At 53.5% G+C, this 22,056-nt stretch overlaps 9 protein-coding genes across 9 annotated transcripts; 4 read left to right on the forward strand and 5 right to left on the reverse strand.

Moving 5' to 3' along the window:
• Positions 1 to 757: 757 nt before the first annotated feature.
• Positions 758 to 2,500, forward strand: MRS44_001567 (uncharacterized protein; the record flags this gene model as incomplete). The annotated part of the gene is made up of 1 exon (XM_065623748.1): positions 758 to 2,500. The coding sequence occupies one exon, from the start codon at positions 758 to 760 to the stop codon at positions 2,498 to 2,500; it is 1,743 nt and encodes a 580-aa protein (XP_065480172.1).
• A 523-nt stretch (positions 2,501 to 3,023) lies between these two features.
• On the reverse strand, positions 3,024 to 4,606 carry MRS44_001568 (uncharacterized protein; the record flags this gene model as incomplete). Its single annotated transcript, XM_046274874.2, has 3 exons — positions 3,024 to 3,833; positions 3,887 to 4,475; positions 4,530 to 4,606. The coding sequence occupies 3 exons, from the start codon at positions 4,604 to 4,606 to the stop codon at positions 3,024 to 3,026; spliced, it is 1,476 nt and encodes a 491-aa protein (XP_046138165.2).
• Positions 4,607 to 5,512: 906 nt separating this feature from the next.
• MRS44_001569 (uncharacterized protein) lies at positions 5,513 to 7,800 on the forward strand (the record flags this gene model as incomplete). The annotated part of the gene is made up of 2 exons (XM_065623749.1): positions 5,513 to 5,584; positions 5,635 to 7,800. 2 exons carry the CDS (start codon positions 5,513 to 5,515, stop codon positions 7,798 to 7,800), a joined length of 2,238 nt encoding a protein of 745 aa, XP_065480173.1.
• A 2,730-nt stretch (positions 7,801 to 10,530) lies between these two features.
• Positions 10,531 to 11,956, forward strand: MRS44_001570 (uncharacterized protein; the record flags this gene model as incomplete). Its single annotated transcript, XM_046270502.1, has 3 exons — positions 10,531 to 10,868; positions 10,935 to 11,397; positions 11,459 to 11,956. The coding sequence occupies 3 exons, from the start codon at positions 10,531 to 10,533 to the stop codon at positions 11,954 to 11,956; spliced, it is 1,299 nt and encodes a 432-aa protein (XP_046138163.1).
• An 838-nt stretch (positions 11,957 to 12,794) lies between these two features.
• MRS44_001571 (uncharacterized protein) lies at positions 12,795 to 14,643 on the reverse strand (the record flags this gene model as incomplete). The annotated part of the gene is made up of 4 exons (XM_046267303.2): positions 12,795 to 13,811; positions 13,865 to 13,998; positions 14,049 to 14,422; positions 14,618 to 14,643. The coding sequence occupies 4 exons, from the start codon at positions 14,641 to 14,643 to the stop codon at positions 12,795 to 12,797; spliced, it is 1,551 nt and encodes a 516-aa protein (XP_046138162.2).
• A 317-nt stretch (positions 14,644 to 14,960) lies between these two features.
• Positions 14,961 to 17,727, forward strand: MRS44_001572 (uncharacterized protein; the record flags this gene model as incomplete). Its single annotated transcript, XM_046272002.2, has 2 exons — positions 14,961 to 15,208; positions 15,270 to 17,727. 2 exons carry the CDS (start codon positions 14,961 to 14,963, stop codon positions 17,725 to 17,727), a joined length of 2,706 nt encoding a protein of 901 aa, XP_046138161.2.
• A 490-nt stretch (positions 17,728 to 18,217) lies between these two features.
• Positions 18,218 to 18,577, reverse strand: MRS44_001573 (uncharacterized protein; the record flags this gene model as incomplete). Its single annotated transcript, XM_046274872.2, has 2 exons — positions 18,218 to 18,404; positions 18,480 to 18,577. 2 exons carry the CDS (start codon positions 18,575 to 18,577, stop codon positions 18,218 to 18,220), a joined length of 285 nt encoding a protein of 94 aa, XP_046138160.1.
• A 781-nt stretch (positions 18,578 to 19,358) lies between these two features.
• Positions 19,359 to 20,851, reverse strand: MRS44_001574 (uncharacterized protein; the record flags this gene model as incomplete). Its single annotated transcript, XM_046278188.1, has 2 exons — positions 19,359 to 20,340; positions 20,388 to 20,851. 2 exons carry the CDS (start codon positions 20,849 to 20,851, stop codon positions 19,359 to 19,361), a joined length of 1,446 nt encoding a protein of 481 aa, XP_046138159.1.
• Positions 20,852 to 21,512: 661 nt separating this feature from the next.
• Positions 21,513 to 21,790, reverse strand: MRS44_001575 (uncharacterized protein; the record flags this gene model as incomplete). The annotated part of the gene is made up of 2 exons (XM_046280630.1): positions 21,513 to 21,583; positions 21,652 to 21,790. The coding sequence occupies 2 exons, from the start codon at positions 21,788 to 21,790 to the stop codon at positions 21,513 to 21,515; spliced, it is 210 nt and encodes a 69-aa protein (XP_046138158.1).
• Positions 21,791 to 22,056: the final 266 nt, after the last annotated feature.

Here is a 22,056-nt window from a genome sequence, read left to right on the forward strand (position 1 = left end):
GCAAGCTCGGCGATAGGAGCCAGTGTATGACTATGAATCATGACGCGGCGCGAGTCTCGACGACGGGGATGACGTTGAAGAGACCAAGACCAATTACAGTACTGTACCAGGCCAACATAAGACGGAACCTAGGGTGATTCCGAGAGATCTTGGGCGTCGTCCCCGCGACGAAGGATCGGAATTACGAACCGGCAATAAGTGACTAAGGGTGCAGACTCCACACCCTCCTCGGTTGAATCTCAGTCTGGTTGACGCTTCAAGGAACTATTGCTCCACCCTCCAAGAGGCCCCAGGCCAAGCTTCATTCGCCGAATTACCTAACGAAACGAAATGGCACTTGACAACGACTCCATTGCGCCCTGCGAGCCGGGTAGCCGTATTAGGGAGTTGACCCCCGGTCCTCGGAGAAGAGAGCATGCCGAAGTCTCTGCTTTTCCTACCCCCTCGACTCTCGAGCACCAAACAATGCCGACCGGGTTGCTGAATTGGACAAGGTGAAAAAGGTGAAGAGGTTGCGTTGTCGACGATGCAGCAGATATAAGTACGACGACTAATTCCTCGGAAATACTCTGGCGACAAGACAACCAAATATCGGAGTGCACTGCACTGCATTGTTGATTAGCAATCCAATCCTCGACGCGGTCTACGGCGCCTTCCGAACAAGGTCTATTGCAACTACATTGGCAATTCTCAAATTCAATTCATTTACGGAATTTCCGCTTCTTCAGTCTCGTCAGTCTTGTCGGCTGTCTTGACAATGGCGGCCTCGACGACAAATCCAAACCAGAGGATCAGTTCTGAGACTACGCTCGACGACATTGAGCGAGACGGGGCTGCTCCTTCTTCTCCTTCCAATGCAGTTGCAGATCCAGGAAATGCCCCGGCGGCTGCTCCTGCCCCGGAGGCTGGGCGGACCAAGCTCCAAACCTTCCTGATCATGTTTGCGCTCGGGCTGGCGCTCTTCCTCGCCGCCTTGGATGTCACCATCATCACAACTGCTGTTCCTACGATATCCAACGAATTCAAGTCTAGTCAGGGCTATATCTGGATAGGAAGCGCCTATCTGCTCGGAAATGCTTCCTTCCTACCAACCTGGACGAAACTGTCAGACATATTTGGGAGGAAGCCCATCATCCTCGTGGCGGCCGTCACCTTCTGGATCGGATCTCTACTATGCGCCGTGAGCAATGGTATGGCCATGCTCATCGCCTCGCGTGCCATCCAAGGCGTTGGCGGAGGTGGCCTGGTGGTGCTCCCCAACATCGCCATCAGCGACCTCTTCTCCATAAGGAACCGAGGCATGTACTTTGGCATCTTGGGTATGGTGTGGGCGCTGGCCTCTGCTGTCGGTCCCATCCTCGGCGGCGTCTTCACCAGCCAAGTCAATTGGCGCTGGTGCTTCTATATCAACCTCCCCCTGTCGGCCGTTGCCATTGTCATCCTGATCTTTGTCCTCAAGCTGCACAACCCCCGGACGCCAATGAAGGAGGGCCTTTTAGCTCTCGATTGGCCGGGCAGTTTGCTCATGATCGGCGGCACAATCATGTGGCTGCTAGGAATCGAGCTCGGAGGTGTCAGTTTCCCCTGGGACTCGGCCACCATCATCTGCCTCCTCATCTTTGGCGTCGTGACGTCTGGCATCTTTCTCGTCTACGAGTGGAAGGTTGCCAAGTTCCCCATTATGCCTCCCTATCTCTTCCACAAACAAAACAGCAACGCGGCCTTTGGGCTGGCCTTTACCCATGCCTTTGTCTTCATGTCTGGCAGCTACTGGCTCCCGCTATACTTTCAAGGCGTGCTCGGTGCATCGTCTCTGCTTTCTGGCGTTTATCTGCTACCCTTTGTACTCTCCCTGTCGTTCGTCTCGGCCGCGGCCGGCATCATCATCAAGAAGACGGGTCGCTACAAGATAGTCATCGTCTCGGGCATGTTTGTGACTGTCCTGGGCTTTGGCCTGCTCATCAATCTTGAGCCACGCGCCAACTGGGTCAAGATCATCATCTTCCAGATCGTCGCGGGCATTGGCATTGGCCCCAATTTCCAGGCGCCTCTGATCGCGCTGCAGACGAACATCGAGCCGCGAGACATTGCCGCCGCCACCTCGACCTTTTCCCTGATCCGTCAGCTCGGTACCTCGGTGTCGGTCGTCATCGGCGGCGTCATCTTCAACAACGAGATGGAGAGACAGTACCCCAAGCTCGAGCGGGAGCTAGGCCCCGACCTAGCGAATTTGCTGTCGGGCTCCAACGCGGCGGGCAACGTACAGGTTGTGGGCGAGATGGGCGGTCACGAAGGCCGGGTGGCCAAGACGGCCTACTGGAAGAGTCTGCAGACAATGTACATTGTCTATACCTGCTTTGCTGGTCTGGCTCTGATCATCAGCATGATGATAAAGCAGGTGAACCTCAGCAAGGAGCATCAGGAGCACAAGACGGGTCTCATGTCGCTCAAGGGGAGGAAGGACGCGAAAAACGACAACGAAAAAGCCACTGACAACTAACCGAGCGTTTAACATGCTCTCACATAGGCTCAACCCATGTAGAGTTGGATTGCATTTTTGGTATATATGTCCTATTATTCATGTCTCAAGCGTAGCATTTAGATTGTAATGTAATTAAAAGTTGTTCATTTCATTCAATTTCCTCTTGTGAAGCTCAATTCTCAGAACATGTGATAAGATAGGAGGGTAAACTAACTACCTTATGTACCTACCTAGGTATCAGACAACTTGGCTATCTGATATCCATAGGTACCGTTAGGGTATAGTCACCAGATACTCATCAGTGTCTATTCTTTTCGCCATCTAATCGCAGTCTTGAGTTAGAAGAAAAAAATCCTAAATCATCGTGATAGGAGTAAAGTCTCTTCTAACTGTGGTGGAAGACATGAATCTACCAAAGAGCAAAGCTGAGACATCGCTCTGTTGAGAAACTCAGAGAGCCATCATTCTTTCAAAGCTCCTCCTCAAATTTAAAATTAACATGGTCTTCATAAGCATAACAAGTCTACCTGCTCAGTCTAGTCTATCCCTCAAAACAGCTTCTCCCCCTCCTCGAGCGTCCTCTTCCACTCCTCATAATCAAACCCGAGATCCTCGAGCTTCTTGATCTCGTGCCTCTTCTCCCCACGGCCCGGCTCGCGAGCTTGATCTTGGGCACCCTCTCCCTCACCCAGCGCTTGTCCAGTCCCCAGTAAGGAGGCCTCTTGCCCTCTCCGTCGTTCTCGAGTCCCAGCTCAGGGGCCTTTGGGGCCGTCTTGCTCAGTTCGTATAAACGGTTGATGTAGTCCACGTCCTCTGGAGAGTGCATGAGGTGAATAGCCTTGCCGGAGCCCTTCTTTTCGTGCTCACTTTCTATCCATGCCTCCATTTCTGCCGTTGTAGGCGCGCTGAGTCTTCCAGACCAGATACGCGCTGCAACAGCGCTCTGCGCCTCGGCGATAGGGAAAGGTACCACACGTTGGGGAACGCTGAGGAACGCAAGGGTTGGGTCAGCCGTGTAGAGGATCTGCTCCCACAGGTGCGCCGCATAGCCTCCATCGGGAACGACGACGGATGGCTCCAGCGACTTGAGGAAAGGATACGAGTAGTGAAAGCCCGTGCAGAAGATGACAGCGTCAATGTCGGTCTCTACCTGGTCGTTGGCGAAGCGGACACCACGCTTCGAGGGGAGGAACTCGACGATCTGGGGAACGTTGGCGGCCCATGACTCCTTGGCCGGAGGTGTCACTGTGGGCTTCTCCTTTTCAGAGATAAAGATGGGATGCTTGGCGACTGCAGACAGCTGGGCGCTCACGTCAACACCAGACGCCGAGTTGCCAACAACGATGACTTTCTGTGACAAGATCAGTAAGCGCGGGTTGCGAAATTGTGCACGATATTGCCTACCTTGTCCTTATAGTCATTAGGTCGACGGTAGAACTTGGAATGTGAAATGGCACCCGGATACGCCTTGTCAAACTCGACAAGTCCAGGAATATCCGGGATGAAGGGGTCATTGTAATGGCCACTGGCCACCACAACAGCGTCAAACTCGTCCTTGGTCGCCTTGTTCGCCTTCAAATCAAGCACTTCAACCTGCCACGGCTTAGACCGATCTGACCCGGGCTTCTCGATACTCAAAACCTGGGACTGATACGAGATGTGCGGAGTAATGTCCTCGGCATACTCCTTGAGGTACTGCAGCACAGCGCTGTGTCGGGGAAACAGCGATGAGCCCTGGGGGAACTCCTTGTCGGTGTAGTTCATGAGCGAGTGGGGGATGTTGGTCTCGAGCAAGTCGTAGATGGGTGACATGAACTCGACTTCCCCATCCTCCTTGGGCCAGAGAGCTTGGTCGGGGAGGCTGCTGGGCCGCGTTCTCGGAACAGAGAAGCCATTCTCGCGGGCGAGAGGTGTGTAGTTCCAGACACCACCTGGAGTGGCACGTTGTTCAAAGATGTGCACCTTGGAGAATTTCTTCTCTGCGAGTAGGTATCTGAATATTTGCTGTTAGCTCTCATAAGTCGCAATTGGTATCAGCGAGACGTACTTGGCCGCTGCAAGACCACTTGGGCCGGCGCCAATGATGGCAATGCGGCTAACCTGAAGTTTCTCTGCCAGAGGCATTGGAAGTCGATTTAATGCCAAGTTCCTTAAATATTCTTCTGAAGGTTACACCAAGCAGACGCAAAGAATATGCCGTAAATGTGTTGAATATGTGTGATGGAATGAATAAGCAGGTAGGACCGTAGGACGGCTGAAGGCGTGCTTCGGCCGTAAGGCTTCCTAATAAATATCTTGGAACTCAACCGTCAAACTTCACGTCAAGCACCCGCGTGGTCTCATTTGACCATCTGAAATCCACGCCGCCGATGGATCCCGCAAAATAGCCTCATGGGACCCTGTAGTTGTGACTTGGAGCCGGTCCGCTCCATCCTCCATCCTCCATCACGGATGGCCTGATTGCCCAATTGGGCCCGATTTCCCATTGTGGCAATCCCGTGTCGGGCTCCGCGCGACGCCGACTCCGGGCATCGGAGCTTGCCCGCCTGCCCCAGCTTCTCCGGTCCTGGTTGATGTTTTAGATCTGGATATTCCTCCAGAAACAAATCTCATATCTCTGACCTTGTCGTATTCCCATATGCATAAATCCTCACCATTGACAAAGCTAACGGGTTCGCGGCTCGGTCAACTGCCATTAGTGTCGTAGCGGCTCAAAGTCTGATAACGTCCCCTCTTGATCCCAGGGCTATCACCTCGTGCAAGCACGCAATTCGATCCACCTTCGTCAACAACGGTCAGGATGGCGCATGCGGCTCCGTGTCGAAGAGGAACCGCCGTCAAATGAGATGCTTGCCTGTTTTTCTCCTCTTGGGTACTCTCCTGAATGTTGGCAGGTCCCAGCTTCACTGCATCTGTCGTCGTCCATCTGTATGGCAATCCATTCACTGACAAGTCAGTCGGCTCCCTTTTGCCTCACCAGGGCCAGTTGATTCCAAGGCATGACGCTCGCAAGAGCCCCGGTTTCCCGAAATGGCATCTGATATGAAGGCTTCGATCCACCGCTTCCGCCTCCGCAGGGTGTCTCCATCCCGAGAGATGCCGGTCGGGCCCGGTCCGCTTCACCTCCAGTGTCTCCTGATAAGCGGCTGCAGGAGGCACCCCAGCGAGATGCGCAACTTCGCCGACAGGATGGACAGCAGCAGCAACAGCCGAGACAGCCTCCGCCAACGGGTCGGGGCTCGGGAGGGAGACCCATAGCTCCGGCCTGTGATCGCTGTCGCAGTTTCAAAAAGAAGTGCAGCCGCACCTATCCCGTGTGCTCACTCTGCGCCAGCGCCGGTCAGAGATGCTCTTACACTAGCCCTATTGCCAACGCGGAGGCGCAGGCCCACCAGCTTCGCTCGCGTGTGCAATGGCTTAGTCGCTATATCGACGAGAACCTGCTCCCGCCAGGTCAGCAGGGTGGGATAGATGCCATCGAAACTGGAGTCGATCTAGGCCCCGTGCTCAGCGGTGGGCAACGGAACGGCGTGGGGCCTTCCACAAACCCGGGTGCAGCATCATCGCCCCTTTCAAGGGCTCCGGGTCCGGCGACCCCTCCCTTGGATACCGCCGGACCTCTCCCGTTGATCCGTGGACGTGACCACCCCATGACCGGGCAGCAGAGCAGTGACGTGCGAATAGAGGACAGAGATCCGGGCACCGTGAGAACCACGAGCAGTCATCTCTCTTACCAAGCCTCGAGTGATGGCTCTATCACCAGACGGCGGTTAATCGCTCGACAAGCCCTCCCTCCCGATATTGCGCCAAGTCGTTTCGTGGATGCCTTCTTTCGCCATGTTAACCGAGCGTATCCTTTTGTGGATCAGGTCAAGATACGTCGTGACCTCGAGTCCTTAGGAGATGCTTCTCCTGCGGACCAAGATCCTCCCATGACGTTGCTGTATCTTGTCATGGCCATCGGATGTACATCTCTAGTACGGGCAGGACAGATACCGAGCGACACGGCCAAACGATTTGATGTAGTCTATCCAGACATCATCCAGGAGTGTCTTTGCAATGAGGGCGTCGAGTCGGTACAGATCCTCGTTCTCTTGGGACTATACTCCCTTTTTGATCCCACAGCGACCTCCGCATACTTTATCGTCGGCATCGCTGCTCGTCAGGCTATGGTCATCGGGTTGACGAGGCCAGATGACCAACCTCGTACACCGGCCGAGACGGAACTCAGGCATCGACTATACTGGAGCATCTTTGTTCTAGATCGCATGATGGCTGCATCACAAGGCCTCCCAGTGGCATTGACGGATGAGCACGCCAGCGTTCCGCTCCCAGGGCTCACGGTTGAAGAGTTTGCGAGTACGGATAGAGCCGTATATGCTCGAAACCTGCAGACAAGCCGGCATGTCATACAACTTCGGCAACTAGAGTATCGGATTCTTCACGCAGTACATCTGCAACGAACCGCAGAGACTGCAGGTATCTCGTCTTTAGATCGACGCGCAGTGCTCAGCAGCTTGAGGTCAGAGATCGAGGATTGGTACAGCAACGGGTGCCTTATGTCGCCAATGGAGGCCGACAACCTGCCTATTCACAGCAGTGTCACCTGGCTAAGCGCACAGTATTATCACTTACTTGTTCTCCTTTACTTCCCCAACCACTTCAACAGTGCCGCATCGGCGGTGCCTCGGTCAGAGCTGCTCGAGTTTGCTCGAAAGCAGCTCCAGGCCAACTCAGCTCTCCTGCAGCAGCGACAGCTGCCTCTGAACCGGGTGTCACTGTGCAGGTTGCTGCCCGTGTGTTTGGTGTTGATGCACGACTTTGTGGCATCGTACGGCTCAAACGATTGGGGAGCACAAGGACCGGCACCGTTCGCAGCCAGGGACGAAGTAGCTGTCCTAATCACAATCCTAGAAGCATTCCCGAAAGGATGGACGGTAGCACACGAGGCAGCTCGCATTATCCAACAGTTTGCGGGGGTAATGACAGGACACGGAAGCATGGCGACTGCGTACTTTGGTACACAGACAGTATTCCCGGCGACGGGCAAGGAGAGCGTTGAAGAGCTGGTGAGGCCTTGCATCACGAGCTTCACGGGACTATTGCACCAATTTCTTGGAAAGGCGACATGCTTCCAGGCGATCGAGTATGCTGCTGAAACGAAGGAGGTAGAAAAGATTGGGCAAGTTGGAGTCGCGGCGCAGCAAACCACGACGAATTCACTGTGGTTGAACGGAACGGATTCAAACGCCGGGGGCGTGAACGAGGAGGCTGTGCTCGGGTATGGATGGGGTTCCTGGGATCTCGATTTCCTTTGAGCCTTGACTCTGTTGGGATTAGTTGATGTTGATGGATGTTAATGTGAGGTTGGGTTTTATAGATGGATACATGGCGTCTGCGGAAGAGTGGTGGTTTTTAATAATGTGCGGGTTGGTCAATGGAGGCAGGTATGATCGCGCATCCACAGCACCTACCCAATACCAGATATCGCCAGCATCACATGAGGGTGGACACGGTCAATTCCATATCTAGCGATTAATTAAAGACAAGGTTAACTAACAGCAACGCCGGCCTCCCGCCGCCACGTCTTGAACCGTTGTTGATCACGATCGCGCGTTGGTGCATTCCAACGGCGAGACAAACTTCTGCATCGAGCAAGGTATCGAATGGCTGGAGCAAGCTAAAATCGAGGCTCTGCTACCGGGGCTGCTCCCGCATCTGCATTCGGTTGAAAGGGGAAGTGTGCATCAAACAAGGCTAGAATGATACATGTCACAGCATCAAGATCCATCGCTTCAAGTTGCAAAGCCCCAAGTGACAGTCAGTACCTGATCTGACATCCATCCACTCTCTGGCACTGACGGAGACAGTTTGACGGGCAGGCCGGGATTGAAGATGACGACAACAACGAGAAGCAGCAGAGCGGGTATTGGCATTGGACGGTAAATGGACATTTACGAGCTGACGTGCATCCGACTGGGGACTCTCCCAATGGCCAGAATTATTTATGGCATACGTGGGTGGATCGCGATAGACGATTACTACAACGTCTCATATCAGGGACACGAGCGCGAGTTGTCCCGACCAGGGCAGCTTCGGCCAACAGGGCAACCTAGATACAGTAAGCGGCTGCATTACTGTATGACCCCAGGCCCTGGAATCAACACGGAATCAGGGGATGCCGTCCGTGAAGAATCGAATCCCGAGTGTGAACTGGCAATCATGAAAATACTACACTGCAGATCACGAGTGGGCAGCTGCCCAGGCTTTCGACACACTACCAATTTAACTGCACTTTCGATTACCTTTTATCTACCCGTGTATCGAGCCCGTTGACGCGGTTGGAATGAGGTGGCTGGCGGTTGACTGTGATAGGGCTGCATGTGAAAGAAGCGGTAAATGATAAATCAACCCAGAGGAGCGCTCAACACCAGATGAACTCCCAGCCATCACTTGGTTCTTGTCTGCTGTTTTTAGCACCTTGCCGTATGCACTGCACAGCACAACAACCGAGGCCTCCTCGCGCTAGCCCATCCATCCATTGTCACCTCATGGATCATTGATGGAGGGGAAGCTCTGAGAGCCCCCTTCCCCATTGAAGGGGGGCAGCGTGACGGCATCTTGAGCAGAGGTGGCTGTGTGTGACTGGGCTGAGTCCGACGGACATTGCATCCAAGCCCCGTGCTTTGTAGCCGCTGTTAGTGAGATCATGTCAGGCTGGCACTCCACACCCATCTGCATGCCGGGGACGCTCTCCTGGGGTCGGATGCACTAACAGATTGACCGCACCACTTGCACTGCCTCAGGATTGCTCCCCAAGACTGGGCATTCTCGTGGGCGATCGCCATAGCCCTCTGCAATCTCGAAGCCCGGCAACGGGGACTCGGATGGCGATATGCAAGGTTGTCACTAATTAAGTTGTCCTACAAGGCGTCTAGCACTACCTAATGCAAGTACAGTAGCTCTAGATGGCACCGCCCATCGTGGCCGGCAGTTCCCATGCCATGCTCTGGTCTCTCATGGGATGGGATCCCTCCAAGGCTGATCATGCACACACACAGTGATTAGTAGCTCTCCGCCAAGTCTGGAGGCTAGAGACGCAGCATCCCGCGTCTACGGTGCCGTCCCCGTCAGTCAGCCCAACGCCTTGCTACCGGGTCGGTTCTGTTCGGCGTGTCTAGGCTAGGACTCAGGTCAGGACATGAGCATGCTGGCCAGCTGCGTCATATATGCCGAGACGGCCCCAGTGGTCTCCTACTCTCTCATTCACTTGCCGGTCACGGTGCGAGATACGAAAACAGTGCATCCTCAGCCGACCGAGAAATATCAACAAGTCTGAGACAGATTGCACTCGACACCCAGTCCATCGAAAGTAGGAATCCACTGGGGCTTGCGAATTTAGCGGCCCAAACCCACTGGACTGGCAGACGCTGCCCGTGGCTGCACCCACCGCCGAGTCCCGTCCCCCCAGAAAAAAACGCCTGGACCCCTGCCACCCCTTGCCCTGCCACCCCTGTCCGCCCATCCACTCCATTTCTGGGCTTCCCACCCACTGATCCTGGGCGCGCTCTCTTTTAACTTGGCCAGGCCTGGCCTGTTTCAGCGGCCTCGAGCTGGACCTTGCTCTCTGACATTTCTAACGCCTCTCGCCTCTTCTTCTCATTTCTCCCCCATCAATCTCAAATCTCATCCCATCCATCCTCCCCTGGCCGTTTGCGTCGACAAATCGACTCATCAGCAACAACAAAAACCTCGCAATTGCGTCGCCGTCTCTCGTTTCTCAACCTCTACCGTCTCGCGACCTTGCTTTTTCCTTGTTTAATTATTGCCCAGGAAGGGGCTTTATTTATCAACCGCTCCTCCCCGCGTCGGCGCCCGCGTGAGCTTCCATCACAGACCCTGACCCACGACCGCCCGACCGAATCCACGCGTCCTCGAGTTTTCTTCATCCATCAGCATCGTCGTCCATCGACAATCGAACGACCTTGACGACCATCGTCATCTTCTTTTCGACTTGATTCCCGTGACTCCCGGTTGGAGTCGAACATATGCACACCGTGGCTACCCGACTAGAGTCTCGCAGGTCGCTCCTCGGCCCTGAGCACGGCTATGGCTATGGAGGTCATTACAACCAGCCCTACAGCGATGGAGAGCCTGCTCCTCAGCCTATTCCTCAACCCGCCGCCTTCACTCAGCCCAACTTTGGCGACACCTCCGGCGTCGATCCCACAGTGAACCAAGGCTACGCCTATCGAGAAGGCTTCTCTCCATCTGTTCCAGCCACGAGCACACTAAACGGCAAAACGGGCTTCCTCACGAGCCGATGGCCCGCCTGCTTCATGACAGTTTCTCTTCTCCAGGCCGTTCTGTGTATCTGCTTTGAGGCGTAAGTCTTGCTCACAACCCCTCACGTGTCAGCTTCCCAGAGCCTCGTCACTAACGCTTACTGCAGCTACATCTTTGGCAAGTTCCAGTTCAATCTCGGCCCTCACATCAACCTGCCCAAGGTCCAGTCTCAGTACAAGACTATTCCTACTTTCCTAACCCTCTTCATTTTCGGCTTCCTCTACACTCTCGTTGTCGTTTGGGATGCCCTCCGCCAGAAGAACACTATCCAGGTTATCGGAGTCTGCTTCTCCAACCTGGCTCTCATGGTCTACACTGCCATCCAGGTTGACCAGATTAAGGAGGCTTTCGACATCCTTGGGGCGCACAATGCTCTCGAGAAGGGTGTCACAGCCGCTGACCTCTGGGGCGATGTCAAGCCTTACCTGGTTGCCATCCCCGCCATTATCGCCTTGGCGACCGTTGGCATGATCTTCATCTCCTGGAAGATCTACCAGGAGTATGCTTGGGACATTCTCAAGAACATTGGCGCTGATTACCGCATGAAGAAGCGCTTCCTCCACTACCAGGTACGTTCTCTTGAAGCCTCAGAATATCACGTATTCAAGTTCAATGTCTAACGCGACCCAGATCTACATTGCCCTGCTCAAGTTCGATTTCTTCTTCTTCCTCGGTTTCATCGTTCAGTTTGTCGTCGTTGTCGCAGAGAAGAACGATCCCGAATTCGCTTTGACTATTGTCACCATTCCCATCACCATCGCCATTCTACTCGCCGCCGCCTACTTCACCCGCAAGGAGAACAAGCCTGGCATGGTGTGTGTCATCATTCTCTATCTTGGTGGTCTCAGTTACTTCCTCTTCAAGCTGGTCCGAATCTACCAGCCCGGACACAAGGAAGCCTACGAGGCTGTCCGCCGATCACTTACCGCTTTCGCCGTCATCACTATCCTCCTTATCCTTCTCACAATCGCCAACGCCATTGTATGCATGTGCAACTTTGGAAAGGGCCTCAAGCCACACCTTCAGTCCCTGTCTCGAAAGCGCAAGGTTGAGGAGAAGCCCGACATCAACTCGATCAACATGCAGGACGTCAAGCCCCAAGCGCCCAGCCGAATGACGATTGATTAATCGGCGCATCAACGAGCCATGGTCCCCGGGGCAGCAAACGCTCCGAGGGATCATTGTATAAAGACACGAATTTACGAAAGGATACTAAAATTTTCCCTTATATGGCACCGGTCAGACAGGGCAGGCTCGGAACGGACGGTAGCCAAATGAGAAAGGCGTGAACAGAAGGCGAAGAGATGATATCCCCGGGTTGTGTCTGCAGTTTCCTTTGGTCCTCTTTGTTTTTTTTCTCTTGGTTCTAATTTTTCCTATGTCAAGACCCAAACATATTAGGCGTTTCACAAATCTTCATTCCTTTGAATGAGTGATCCGGGAGTTTTTTGTTTGTCACTTGAAGATAGTTGAATCGTGGAGAATATCCACGATAGGGTGGTGGGTGGAAATGGTGAATCACGGAGCGTCGAGATAGCTAGAGCGGCCTAGTAGAAAACCTTGGACTTGGTTGTTTAGGATAGTGAATACATACCAAGTAGTTGAATCATGAATATGTGAAACTTGCGGCTTCTTTGCTGTTCCACATGATGTTTAATGGTTTCAGCATGGTGAAACGTCAGATGTCGTAACTCTTCAACACAGCTCCCACATTCCGTGTTTCACAAGTTTGATGTGGTATTGGAACTATAACTTAGGTAGTCTACTAAGCAGTCGGCGGCATATCCCAACATTCGCAACACTATAAACATGAGTGACCAGAGGCTAAGGGGTGGTCCGTTGCGCAAACCCATAAATCCATCAACGCCAAGTTCGCCGGATTGCCCAGAGTAGTGAATAACCATGCGCGAAACAATTAAAGACAAAGCTATGCAGATGAGTAGGTATCAAAGAGAAGGGTCACTTGTTAGAGCCTGATCTTAACGGCGTCCTTAAGGTGGCCTTCAGTCGGGCAGTAGGGACACTTGTACCGCGCTGCCTTTGTGATGTTGTGTAGAGACTCGCGGCAGATGACGTGACCGCAGGGGAGCATCATGGGCGGGTTGTCTTGCGTTGTTTGCTCCTTGCTCACGGGGCAGACAAAGATGGGATGGTAGATCATGGATTCGGGTAGGGGCGTCTCAAAGGCCAGCTCGTTCTCGGTCGTCCACTCCGTCTTCTTCTCGCGCATGTAGGTTGTGTACTTTATGAGGCGAGGCAGGGCGATAGAGCCAGCTGTGACAGCAACGTAGAGCGGCGACTCGGCAGACAGGCCAAGCAGAGAGCAGAACTCGCGGGTAAAGGACATGGCTACGTCCTCGAATGCCGAGTCTATCTCAAAGATGTGCTTATAGGGCGAAGCGGCGAGGTTCGGGGCGTACACCAAGGCACAGCAGAGCTGTTGGATCTCGCGCAGGTGTCGAGCCTGGAACCTGGCAAAGTGTTGACGGGCGTAGGCGAGAGCACCGAGGGGTCCGTTGCGCTCGGCGTCATCGGGGAGGCCGTTGACTGAGCTGCCCTTGAAGAGCCATACGAACTGAAGCTTGCTAAGCTCGAATTCCAAGGTGCTGCCTTTGGTCTCGAGCTGCGGGCTGTTGGCGCGAGCCCAGTCGATAGCAGGGACAAGATTGCGGTCCTTCAGCTCTGACAGAATGCTGTACATCTCGGAAAACTTATTTTGCAGATGCTCCGAGTGCAGATTTCGAATATCATCTTCGGGTTCGTCGTCGTCGTCATTGTCCATATCGTCATCACCGTCTTCGTCCGTTTGCCGAGGGGAGCGGGCTTCGCGATGCGGAGGGTGGTCGTGAGCTTCGTTTAGGAACGTCGAGGCAACGGAGAATTGTCCTTCCCGTAGGAGATGCATAGCTATGGCTCGGTTGATCAGGCCCGGGTGGTCAGCCATAGCATCGGTCTCCATGGGAAGTTCGCGGTGAGGGAGCGCCTAAGTCGGTCAGTGGCCGTCGCAGCAGCAGCAGTCAAGTAGCAATAACCAACCTTGTCCAGAGCCTTTCCAAAGGCCTTCTGTGCCTTTGTGACTTCCTTGAGGTCTTGTGTGACTGATTCGAGCCGGGACTTGACGGGGTTTTGCAGCATCATCATGGTCATGCCGATGCGATGCGCGTCCGCTTCTATCAAGACGTTAGACAGCCCAGAATGAGATATGCTTTGGGATGCCAACCTCCAGCAACCTGCTCCCGCGTGGCAGTGAGCAAATCTATGATCTGGTCTACATCATCGATCGCAGCGTTGAGATTGGACTTTCTCATGCGAGCCAGCTCGACCATGAGCGGCGCAAATGGCGAGACGTGATCGCTGTCGGCTCCCGCCATGGCTGTGATATCGGTGGGGTTTCGGCCAGCTGTGGTTGCCGAGTTCTGGATGATTACAGGTGAAGCCTCAAAATTGGGCTTCTTGTGAGTCGGTGAATTCCAGGGGATTAATCCAAAAGCTTGAGTAACGGTTTGAGCGGAAGAGAAATGGCGCTGCCGTGATCGACGGCCGATGTCGTCTGAGGTCCAAGTGACGGCTTCCACTGACGATAGTGTCGGCCCGCTGTTATCGATAAGACAGCTTCGGGGGTTTGCTTGTAAGGGGGCTATCCCCACTATGACCCTGGCCAATCAGAGCTAACAGAAAGCTTCTAGTTTAAGCAAGAGCGGCTCTATCAAATTCATGCGTTGGACTTCTCAAGGCTACTCTCATGCAGTCAAATCGTCTATCCTGAGCCATCATCTCCCTGTCTTCTACCTGTGTTGAACTGCTCCTCCCTCCATCTCGCTTCCATCCTTGAAGTAAGGTTCTGTATGACCCCAGCTCCGCCGGGGTTCACGTGGGGACACACGGAATTAGTGCCCCGCAGCTACCTAGCCAAGAAGGTAAGGTACCTAGAGCTAACGCAAGGCCTTCCTCGAGCTATTGCATCACATGCAGGCCCTGAACCTGAACACCAACAAAAGGCCTCCCAAGAACCCAAGCGACCCCTGGAGACGGCCTCTTTTGCCCGTCTTCTGCCTCGTTCGCCGCGCAGCTGGACGGCGAGAATGTAGCTCGAGACCGCCGCGACTAAACCCCAGGGGTCGATGACGACGCCATGGCCTTCCGATTCCCCTCTACACCGGATCCTCGAATCCACCGGCTCGAAGACGAATATCTCGCTCCCGTTACCGCCAAAGGCTCGGTCCAGCGGACCGGACGAGCAAGCCCTTCAGACGGCACTCTACCTCCAGTCGATACAAACCCTCATGCTGAGCATGAGAAAGCTGCTGAGCCTGTCCTTCTGCCTCCCCAACAAGCACCACCACGGAAACACATAGTCTTTGCAGACCCTTTTGCCTTTCGGTTCGTTGCCGTCACCCCTGGTCCACATGCGCGACGCCAGTCCTAATATTTTGATGTATAGGTTTCTTGAAGACGATAGTAATGTCAGTGTTGTCGAGCGTCGTGGGATATTACGCGGTTACGAGTCCTACCTTGTCGAACAATGGGCGTGTTCGAGAAAATCACCAACCCTCGTCATTGTCACTTATACTGGAGATGAGAAACACTCTGTCGCGGTTGGTGTTCTCTCGGTACCGGCAGAGGAGAGTCTCTGGCCGGCCAAGCTGCGCGCCTACTTCAAAGCAATCCAGGATTCGCATGCGAGACCCAAGGAAACAGCTCTAGGAGAGCTTATGGTGACAAACCTTAGCAGCTTCCCCTCGGCTCTTACCGTCATTCTCATCCCCGAGGGCGATATTCGCAAGTATCGTTCCTCATTCATTGTCAACGAGGATCTCAAACGGTTAGGATGCTCGGGGCGGTCAGGCCTTACACTCTCAGACCCGGCCGAGGCGACCCAAACCAAGTTCCTACAACTCTACAAAACTAGCGATCGGGTTGCCGTCAGCCAAGCTGTGATAGAGCTTATCAAACTCTGTCAAGTTGCATTATACATGTTTGACAAGCTGGGTCACGAGTTCATTGATGGACTTCTGTGCGACAAGACGGAGATGGCAATCAACAACTGGTGGATTGAAGTTGGTGCTGAGCACTACAACTTCGAGCCTACTGATGGCATATTAGGGCCGACCACTGTGTCAGCTCTTCTAGGCATGTTTATGGGAGCGAGGAACCGCCTTCACTGGTATGGCGCTCCGGTGTCGAAGGACGTCTTCGACCTTGACTGTACCAAACGTGGTATTGGTCATTTCCAAAAATCACAAAAACTCGAAAGGACACGGAGGTTGGACCGCCAGACGATTCTCAAACTCTACGCAGTATCTGCCAAGGCGGCAGCTGGAGAGGGCTGGGGTGTGCAAAAAGCGGTCAAATCGACTCTGACAGAAGTCGGAGGTAAAAGAGGCGAGTTTGTCATGGGCATGGTATCAGGCAAGGACAAAGGAGGACTTGCTGATATTGAGACCCTTGACATTGACAGGTTCGTCAGTCTAGCCTACGGCGACAGGCCGAAATGGCTCTGGCATGGCAAGCCTCGAAGGACGCTCGCAGAACTACCAAATCACAGCCCAGAGCTTGGCAATGGGCTGCAATGGAAAGATGACGATTCAAACTCGAACCCAAAACGGGTATATTCTGCGCCTGCAGAGAGCGAAGCAGAATCGAGGCGGATAGATGATTCGCCTGGCATCTATTCAGCCTTTCCCCCTGGCTCCGCTACTAGCATCGGCGAGGGCGCAGGTGACAAGGATGCTTTGCGAAAGAATATGTTCAAGAGTGTCGCTGGGAAAATGAGCGACGCTCGGTCTGGTCTTGGGCGCATCAAAGATGCTGTTGGAGGAGGTCTACGAGGCCACAACACTCGGCCTTCGGTCTCGACAAGGGACGACTTTGGAGAGATGGGTATAGGGGGCTCCAACCAGGCACTCAGCACAGCCATGCTTTCCACCACAGCACCCATGCCAGGGGTAGGCAGGGCATTCACTTGGAAGAACAAACCAGAAGAGTACCTGGCTGCGATGAGGCGGGGTGAGACGGATGTGATTCCAGGTCTGCCCCAAACTTCGCACTTTGCGTCTACTTCGACTGTCGATTTCAAACCTGCCTCGGCTCCAGCTTGTGAGACTCAGAAGCGTGAGCAGGAGGGTGAGCTGATGGACATTGGTGCCGAGGTGCGCAAGGATGTACTCTCCAAAGCGCCCTCGGCTGTTGGATCTCTGGTTGATGAAGCAGACATTCAGGGACCGTTTCTGGAAGCAGAACGCAAGAATAGGCCCGCGCGCGTGGGACTCTCACGACGGCATAGCATCCAGCTGCTCCAGTGCGGATCAGAGAGGATCCTCAATGAGAACCGATGGCCACGCCGAATGTCGTTTAGCGATGCCGAAGAAGCCGTGCTAGGGTGGGATGATATCATTGATATCACGGATACCACGGGCGACTTTGCGAATCTGGAAGCATTCAATGACCTTGCTCAGTTCTTCAGCCGGCAGATGGATGAGATCAAGGAGGGCATCGAGCCGTGGGTGACAGAGAAGCTCAAGGCGGTTGAGCTCCTCGACGATCGCTACGCAAAGGACAAGGATGAGCTCCACGCTCTCTACTACCAGTTGAATGAGGCATGTCAAAGGATGCGTATCAGTTCTCACGAACTCCTTGCCGAGGAGCGATCCCACCTGACGGAGGGCTTGAAGGAGGTCGAGGTGCTTGTAGCGCGTCTCGACTATGAGATCAATGCTCTCCTATCAAAGGTGAATGACGTCGAAGATGGTATTGTCACATTTGAGAGGCAGGTGGAGGACATGGAGAAGAAAGCCGAGGACCTCAAGATCCAGCTCGAAACGGAAGGATGGTTACATTGGCTCTTCAGGACGATGACAGGCATTGGAACTGGCCCGGATATCACACGGTCTACGCCATAATTCAGGCGCCGGTATAATTAGTGGTGGAGCGAGTCGAATCATGGAGCATTGTCATGGGGCTGTGAATTTTCACATGCGTTTTCTGGCACGGAGTTTTGGGACAAAGCATCGCATGGAGCATAGATTACCCATGGGAGAAGGCGTTGATATAACGACAGATGGCGATACAGACAGACGCACACAGAGAGCTTGTAGTGGAGGTGTTCTTTTTTTCGTTCGGATTGTAGCATGAATCCATATACAGATATTATACAACGACACCTTTGAATTCATCTCATCATCCAAGCCGCCTCCGGTTCATGTCGATGCGAGCGCCCCGTGACGCAAACCCAAGCATCTAATCATCGAGAAACGGTTCCCAAGCATATATTCGTACAAGCCCTTGTTTCTCCCGGTGGCGATTCTTCCCGTTACGCCCTTCCGATCTATACGCTTCGTTGCAAAGAGGGGGGCGGCTATTCGTGTTGTGTCCCCCCATATCTAATGCCTCTTAAAACATGCCGCCGCCCTGCTGGCCGCCGAGGGCCTGGCCCTGCTGCTGCATAATCTCGCTGACCTTCATCGACGTGTCGAGGAACTTTGCGGTGCAGCGGTCGAGGCAGACGGACTCGCCCTTGTTGAGCTCGCCCTCGCGGTAGTCGTTGGGGATGCACTTCTTCTGGCACGAGTTCTGGAGACTGCAGAAGAGTTAGTGACTACTGTTAATTCATGCTACAAAGCCAATTCCAGCCAGGTGAGGGGTTGGTGTTTACCGGTTGTAGGTGTCGGCCATCATGCGCATCTCGCTCTCCACGGCAGCAATCTTTTGCTCCGAGGTAGGCTGAGGACGACCCATTCCGAGGAAGCTCATCTTGGCGGTGTTTGTAAGGTGGCGTTTGATTAAAAAAGAGTGATGATGTTGGGTGCAATGGTGTTGCGATCTGGGCGGTTTCGGCGTTGACGATGCTTTTGCCTTGGTCAAAGGGAAAATTTGGGCTTATCGCTGATTACGTGAGGTGTGCTTATCGATTGCCAGTGGTATGTCATAGGTTCATGGGGTTGGCCAATGAGGAGTTGAGCTTCAGTCTAACATGTACCTGATAGTAAGTTACGACGGAAGAAGCAGCCATGTTGTAGTGGGAATTGCAAGAAAGAATGGATTTGCAATAGTGTTGTAGAGGGACGCCATCGAGTTATTCGAAATACTTTCTGGTCGATGCTCACGGCACACCTAATGCTCCTTCTCTGAGGTATTCTCACCTACCCTGCAGATAGCCTCGCAATTCATTTTGCTTCCTTTCTCAACGGTCTACCGAAGTTTTGGTAATGTATGCTTGTTTCAGGGGCGTTTTTAGGGTTTTCGACGTGTGCCTTGGGCTTTGAACTTAAATCTCCTCGTCTGGGGGTTGTGTCTCGAGGTAATAGTATCACAAGAGCGTACTTGCTCCAAGTCCAAAAACCCAGTCAAACTGACCATCACCTATACGCTCTCAAGGCCCAGACAGTGGCATTCTAATTACTAGGAATTAAAAAGCATCACTACCCAATCAATAGCTAAAATCCAAACATCGTAAATTTTCATTTAATGTCCTAAAAGCTTGGCGCTATTTACCACCTAAATATCACTATATCCTACCTACTGTAGGCAATCTCTAGTTCTTAAAGGTAATGGTCTTGGACCTCGTCCACTCCTCGAGACCAAACGATCCACCAAAGCGACCATGTCCACTAGCCTTGGCTCCTCCGTGAGGGAGAGCACTCTCGTCATGGACCGTCATGTTGTTGATATGGACTGCTCCAGTCTCAATCTCCCGCGCAATGCGAAGACCCCTGCCGAGATCAGTGGTGAAGACCGACGACGACAAGCCGTACTCGGTGTCATTAGCGAGCTTGATCGCCTCCTCCTCAGTCTCAATGGCGATCAGAGACACGGTAGGACCGAATGACTCAGACTGGTAGATGTCCATCTCTGCCGTGACATCGCGGATAACGATGGGCCTCATGCGGTACTTGCTGGTCTCCTCAACATCCAGATTTCCGTGAACCAGAGTGGCACCCTTGGAGACGGCGTCCTTAACTAGGGCCTTGTTTCTTTCAACTCCCGCGGTGCTGACGAGGGTGGGCGCATCGCCCTTGGAGGAGAAGATTTGCTCAATAGAGGCAGAAAGCTTCTTCTCGAACTCTGCCAGGACGTTCTTGTGCACCAAGATTCTCTCAGTCGACATGCAGATCTGACCTGAATTCATAAAAGACCCAAGTGCATTCTGGAAAGCGGCGAGATCGAGGTCTGCATCCTCCCACACGATGGATGGGGCCTTGCCACCCAACTCCAACACAACAGGCTTCAGGTTTTCACCCGCCAGCTTGCCAACGATATGACCGACAGGAGTGCTTCCCGTAAAGTTGATCTTCTTCACATGTGGGTTCTTGATCAATGATGAAGTCACTGACGCGGCATTGGCTCGCTCGTGGAAGATGACGTTCAGCACACCCTCGGGCAGACCTGCCTCCCTGAAGACATCGCCAATCGCCCACAAGGTCCGGGGCGAAAGCTCGCTACCCTTGAACACAACAGTGTTTCCAGCAGCAATGGGGAAGATGACGGCTCTTGAGCCCAGGATGAAAGGAGCGTTCCTGGACGTATTAGTATGAGAACAAGACACCCGAGAGTAACAACATACCATGGAGAGATAGCCAAGACAACGCCATAAGGTTCCTGGAGAATGAGGGCGTGGGTGTCAGGGTCGGCCAACCTAGGAATCGAACCCTGTATTGTGCCCACGCGGCCAGCGACCTCCTTGATATGTTGGATAGCAGTACTGATGTCAAAGTCGGCCCAGGCAGCATCACTGCCAGTCTCTCCCATTGAGTACTCGCGCAACTCGTCACGCCGCTTCTCGATGATTTCTGCAGCCTTGAGAAGCACATCACGTCTCTGATAGGGAGTAGCCTTTCGCCATGTCTTGAAAGCCTCAGCGGCAGCATCTACCGCGGCGTCGGCATGCTTGACGTCGGCACTATAGTAGCGATGAATGACCTTGCTATTTGAGGGCGAGACGATATCAAAGGCATGCTCGGAGGTCTGGTCCTTGCCATTGATGATGAGAGGGACAGTGTAGGTCTCTGCAGCCGATCCGTTCGACATTATGGAAGTGATGAAGCAAATATTGTATCTTAGAAACCAAAAGATGAAGAAGCTTGTTTGTATGAACAACTCAACCGAGACAATCGGCGGGCGACAAGCTCCCTTTAAGTAGCTGGGCGAAGGACTGCTTGGCCAGTCCGACGCTGTTTCATTCCTCGGAATCCCTCCCCTCCTTGCAAGCAGGCATGGCATAGTATAGCCTACCCCAACCCCGCATGTGGATGCATGCCACATCGGGTTGTGGAGGGGATCGTGGATGTGGTGTTTGCGCAGCCTAGGCGACGGCAAGTATCCTCGGCACGTCCATCGGGATTAGTTGTTAGCGGGCATCCCATTTGACGTGCTTGTTCCATGGGTACGCTTCCTAGCGCGAAATAGACCAGCACCAAGAGACCTCTAAAGTCAAGACTGGATAGGAGCCTCACTTGGGGATCCATTAGGGCGGGCACGGTTGTTGACCTGCGTTTCTTGCGTTTCAACTTGGAGGATCGTCATTGTGCTTTGACTCGGGATCCCAAAGAATCAGTTGAAAATTCAAGACGACATATTGTGACAAAGCAAAGGTCCATGCCTGTCAACAGCCCATATGCACTTCGCAAGTGATAGTTGCGAATCGGGCATGGCTCAACCCAGCAAGATCAATGCCCAGGCTCGGATGGTATCACGGACGTTGCATCGCTGCCGGGTCCAAGAATGGCTGAGAGGCGGCGGCGGTGCGGATCTGGACAATTTCTGAGGAATTCAGTGTTAGAGAAGCTCAGTCGAGCGAATAAAGTCGACTCGGTCGCATGAACACTCACCGACGACTGGGATCGATCCTGGGAGTGTAAAGTGGACCTCGGACTTGAGTCGTGGAGAGTGCACCACTTGGCCAGGACGCGGAGGCGCAGGCTTGAGAAGCCTTGGAGTAGGGGTGCGTGGCTTGTCAGCTTCTGGCATGATTGCGAGCTGTCTTGTATAGTTTATGCTTTTTCTTGTAGCCGAAGGATGCTAGCTACCGTAGCTGCAAGGACCTTTGCGAGAGAGATTGAGTTGATGGCGCAGTGTCGTAGGAATTGGATTCGGTTTCTGGAGTTGAAGGTGGAGAGAGCCCACTGACAACACAACCAAACAATCTCCTAAGATCCATGGAATCCACCGTGTCAGTTCATAGATACAGTGGGTTTCGTTGTATTGGAGCGCAGTGAATACCGGTTTCAGAAGTT

This window comes from Fusarium solani, assembly GCF_023522795.1.
Source record: "Fusarium solani strain SB1 chromosome Unknown bctg00000000, whole genome shotgun sequence".
Taxonomy (NCBI): domain Eukaryota; kingdom Fungi; phylum Ascomycota; class Sordariomycetes; order Hypocreales; family Nectriaceae; genus Fusarium; species Fusarium solani.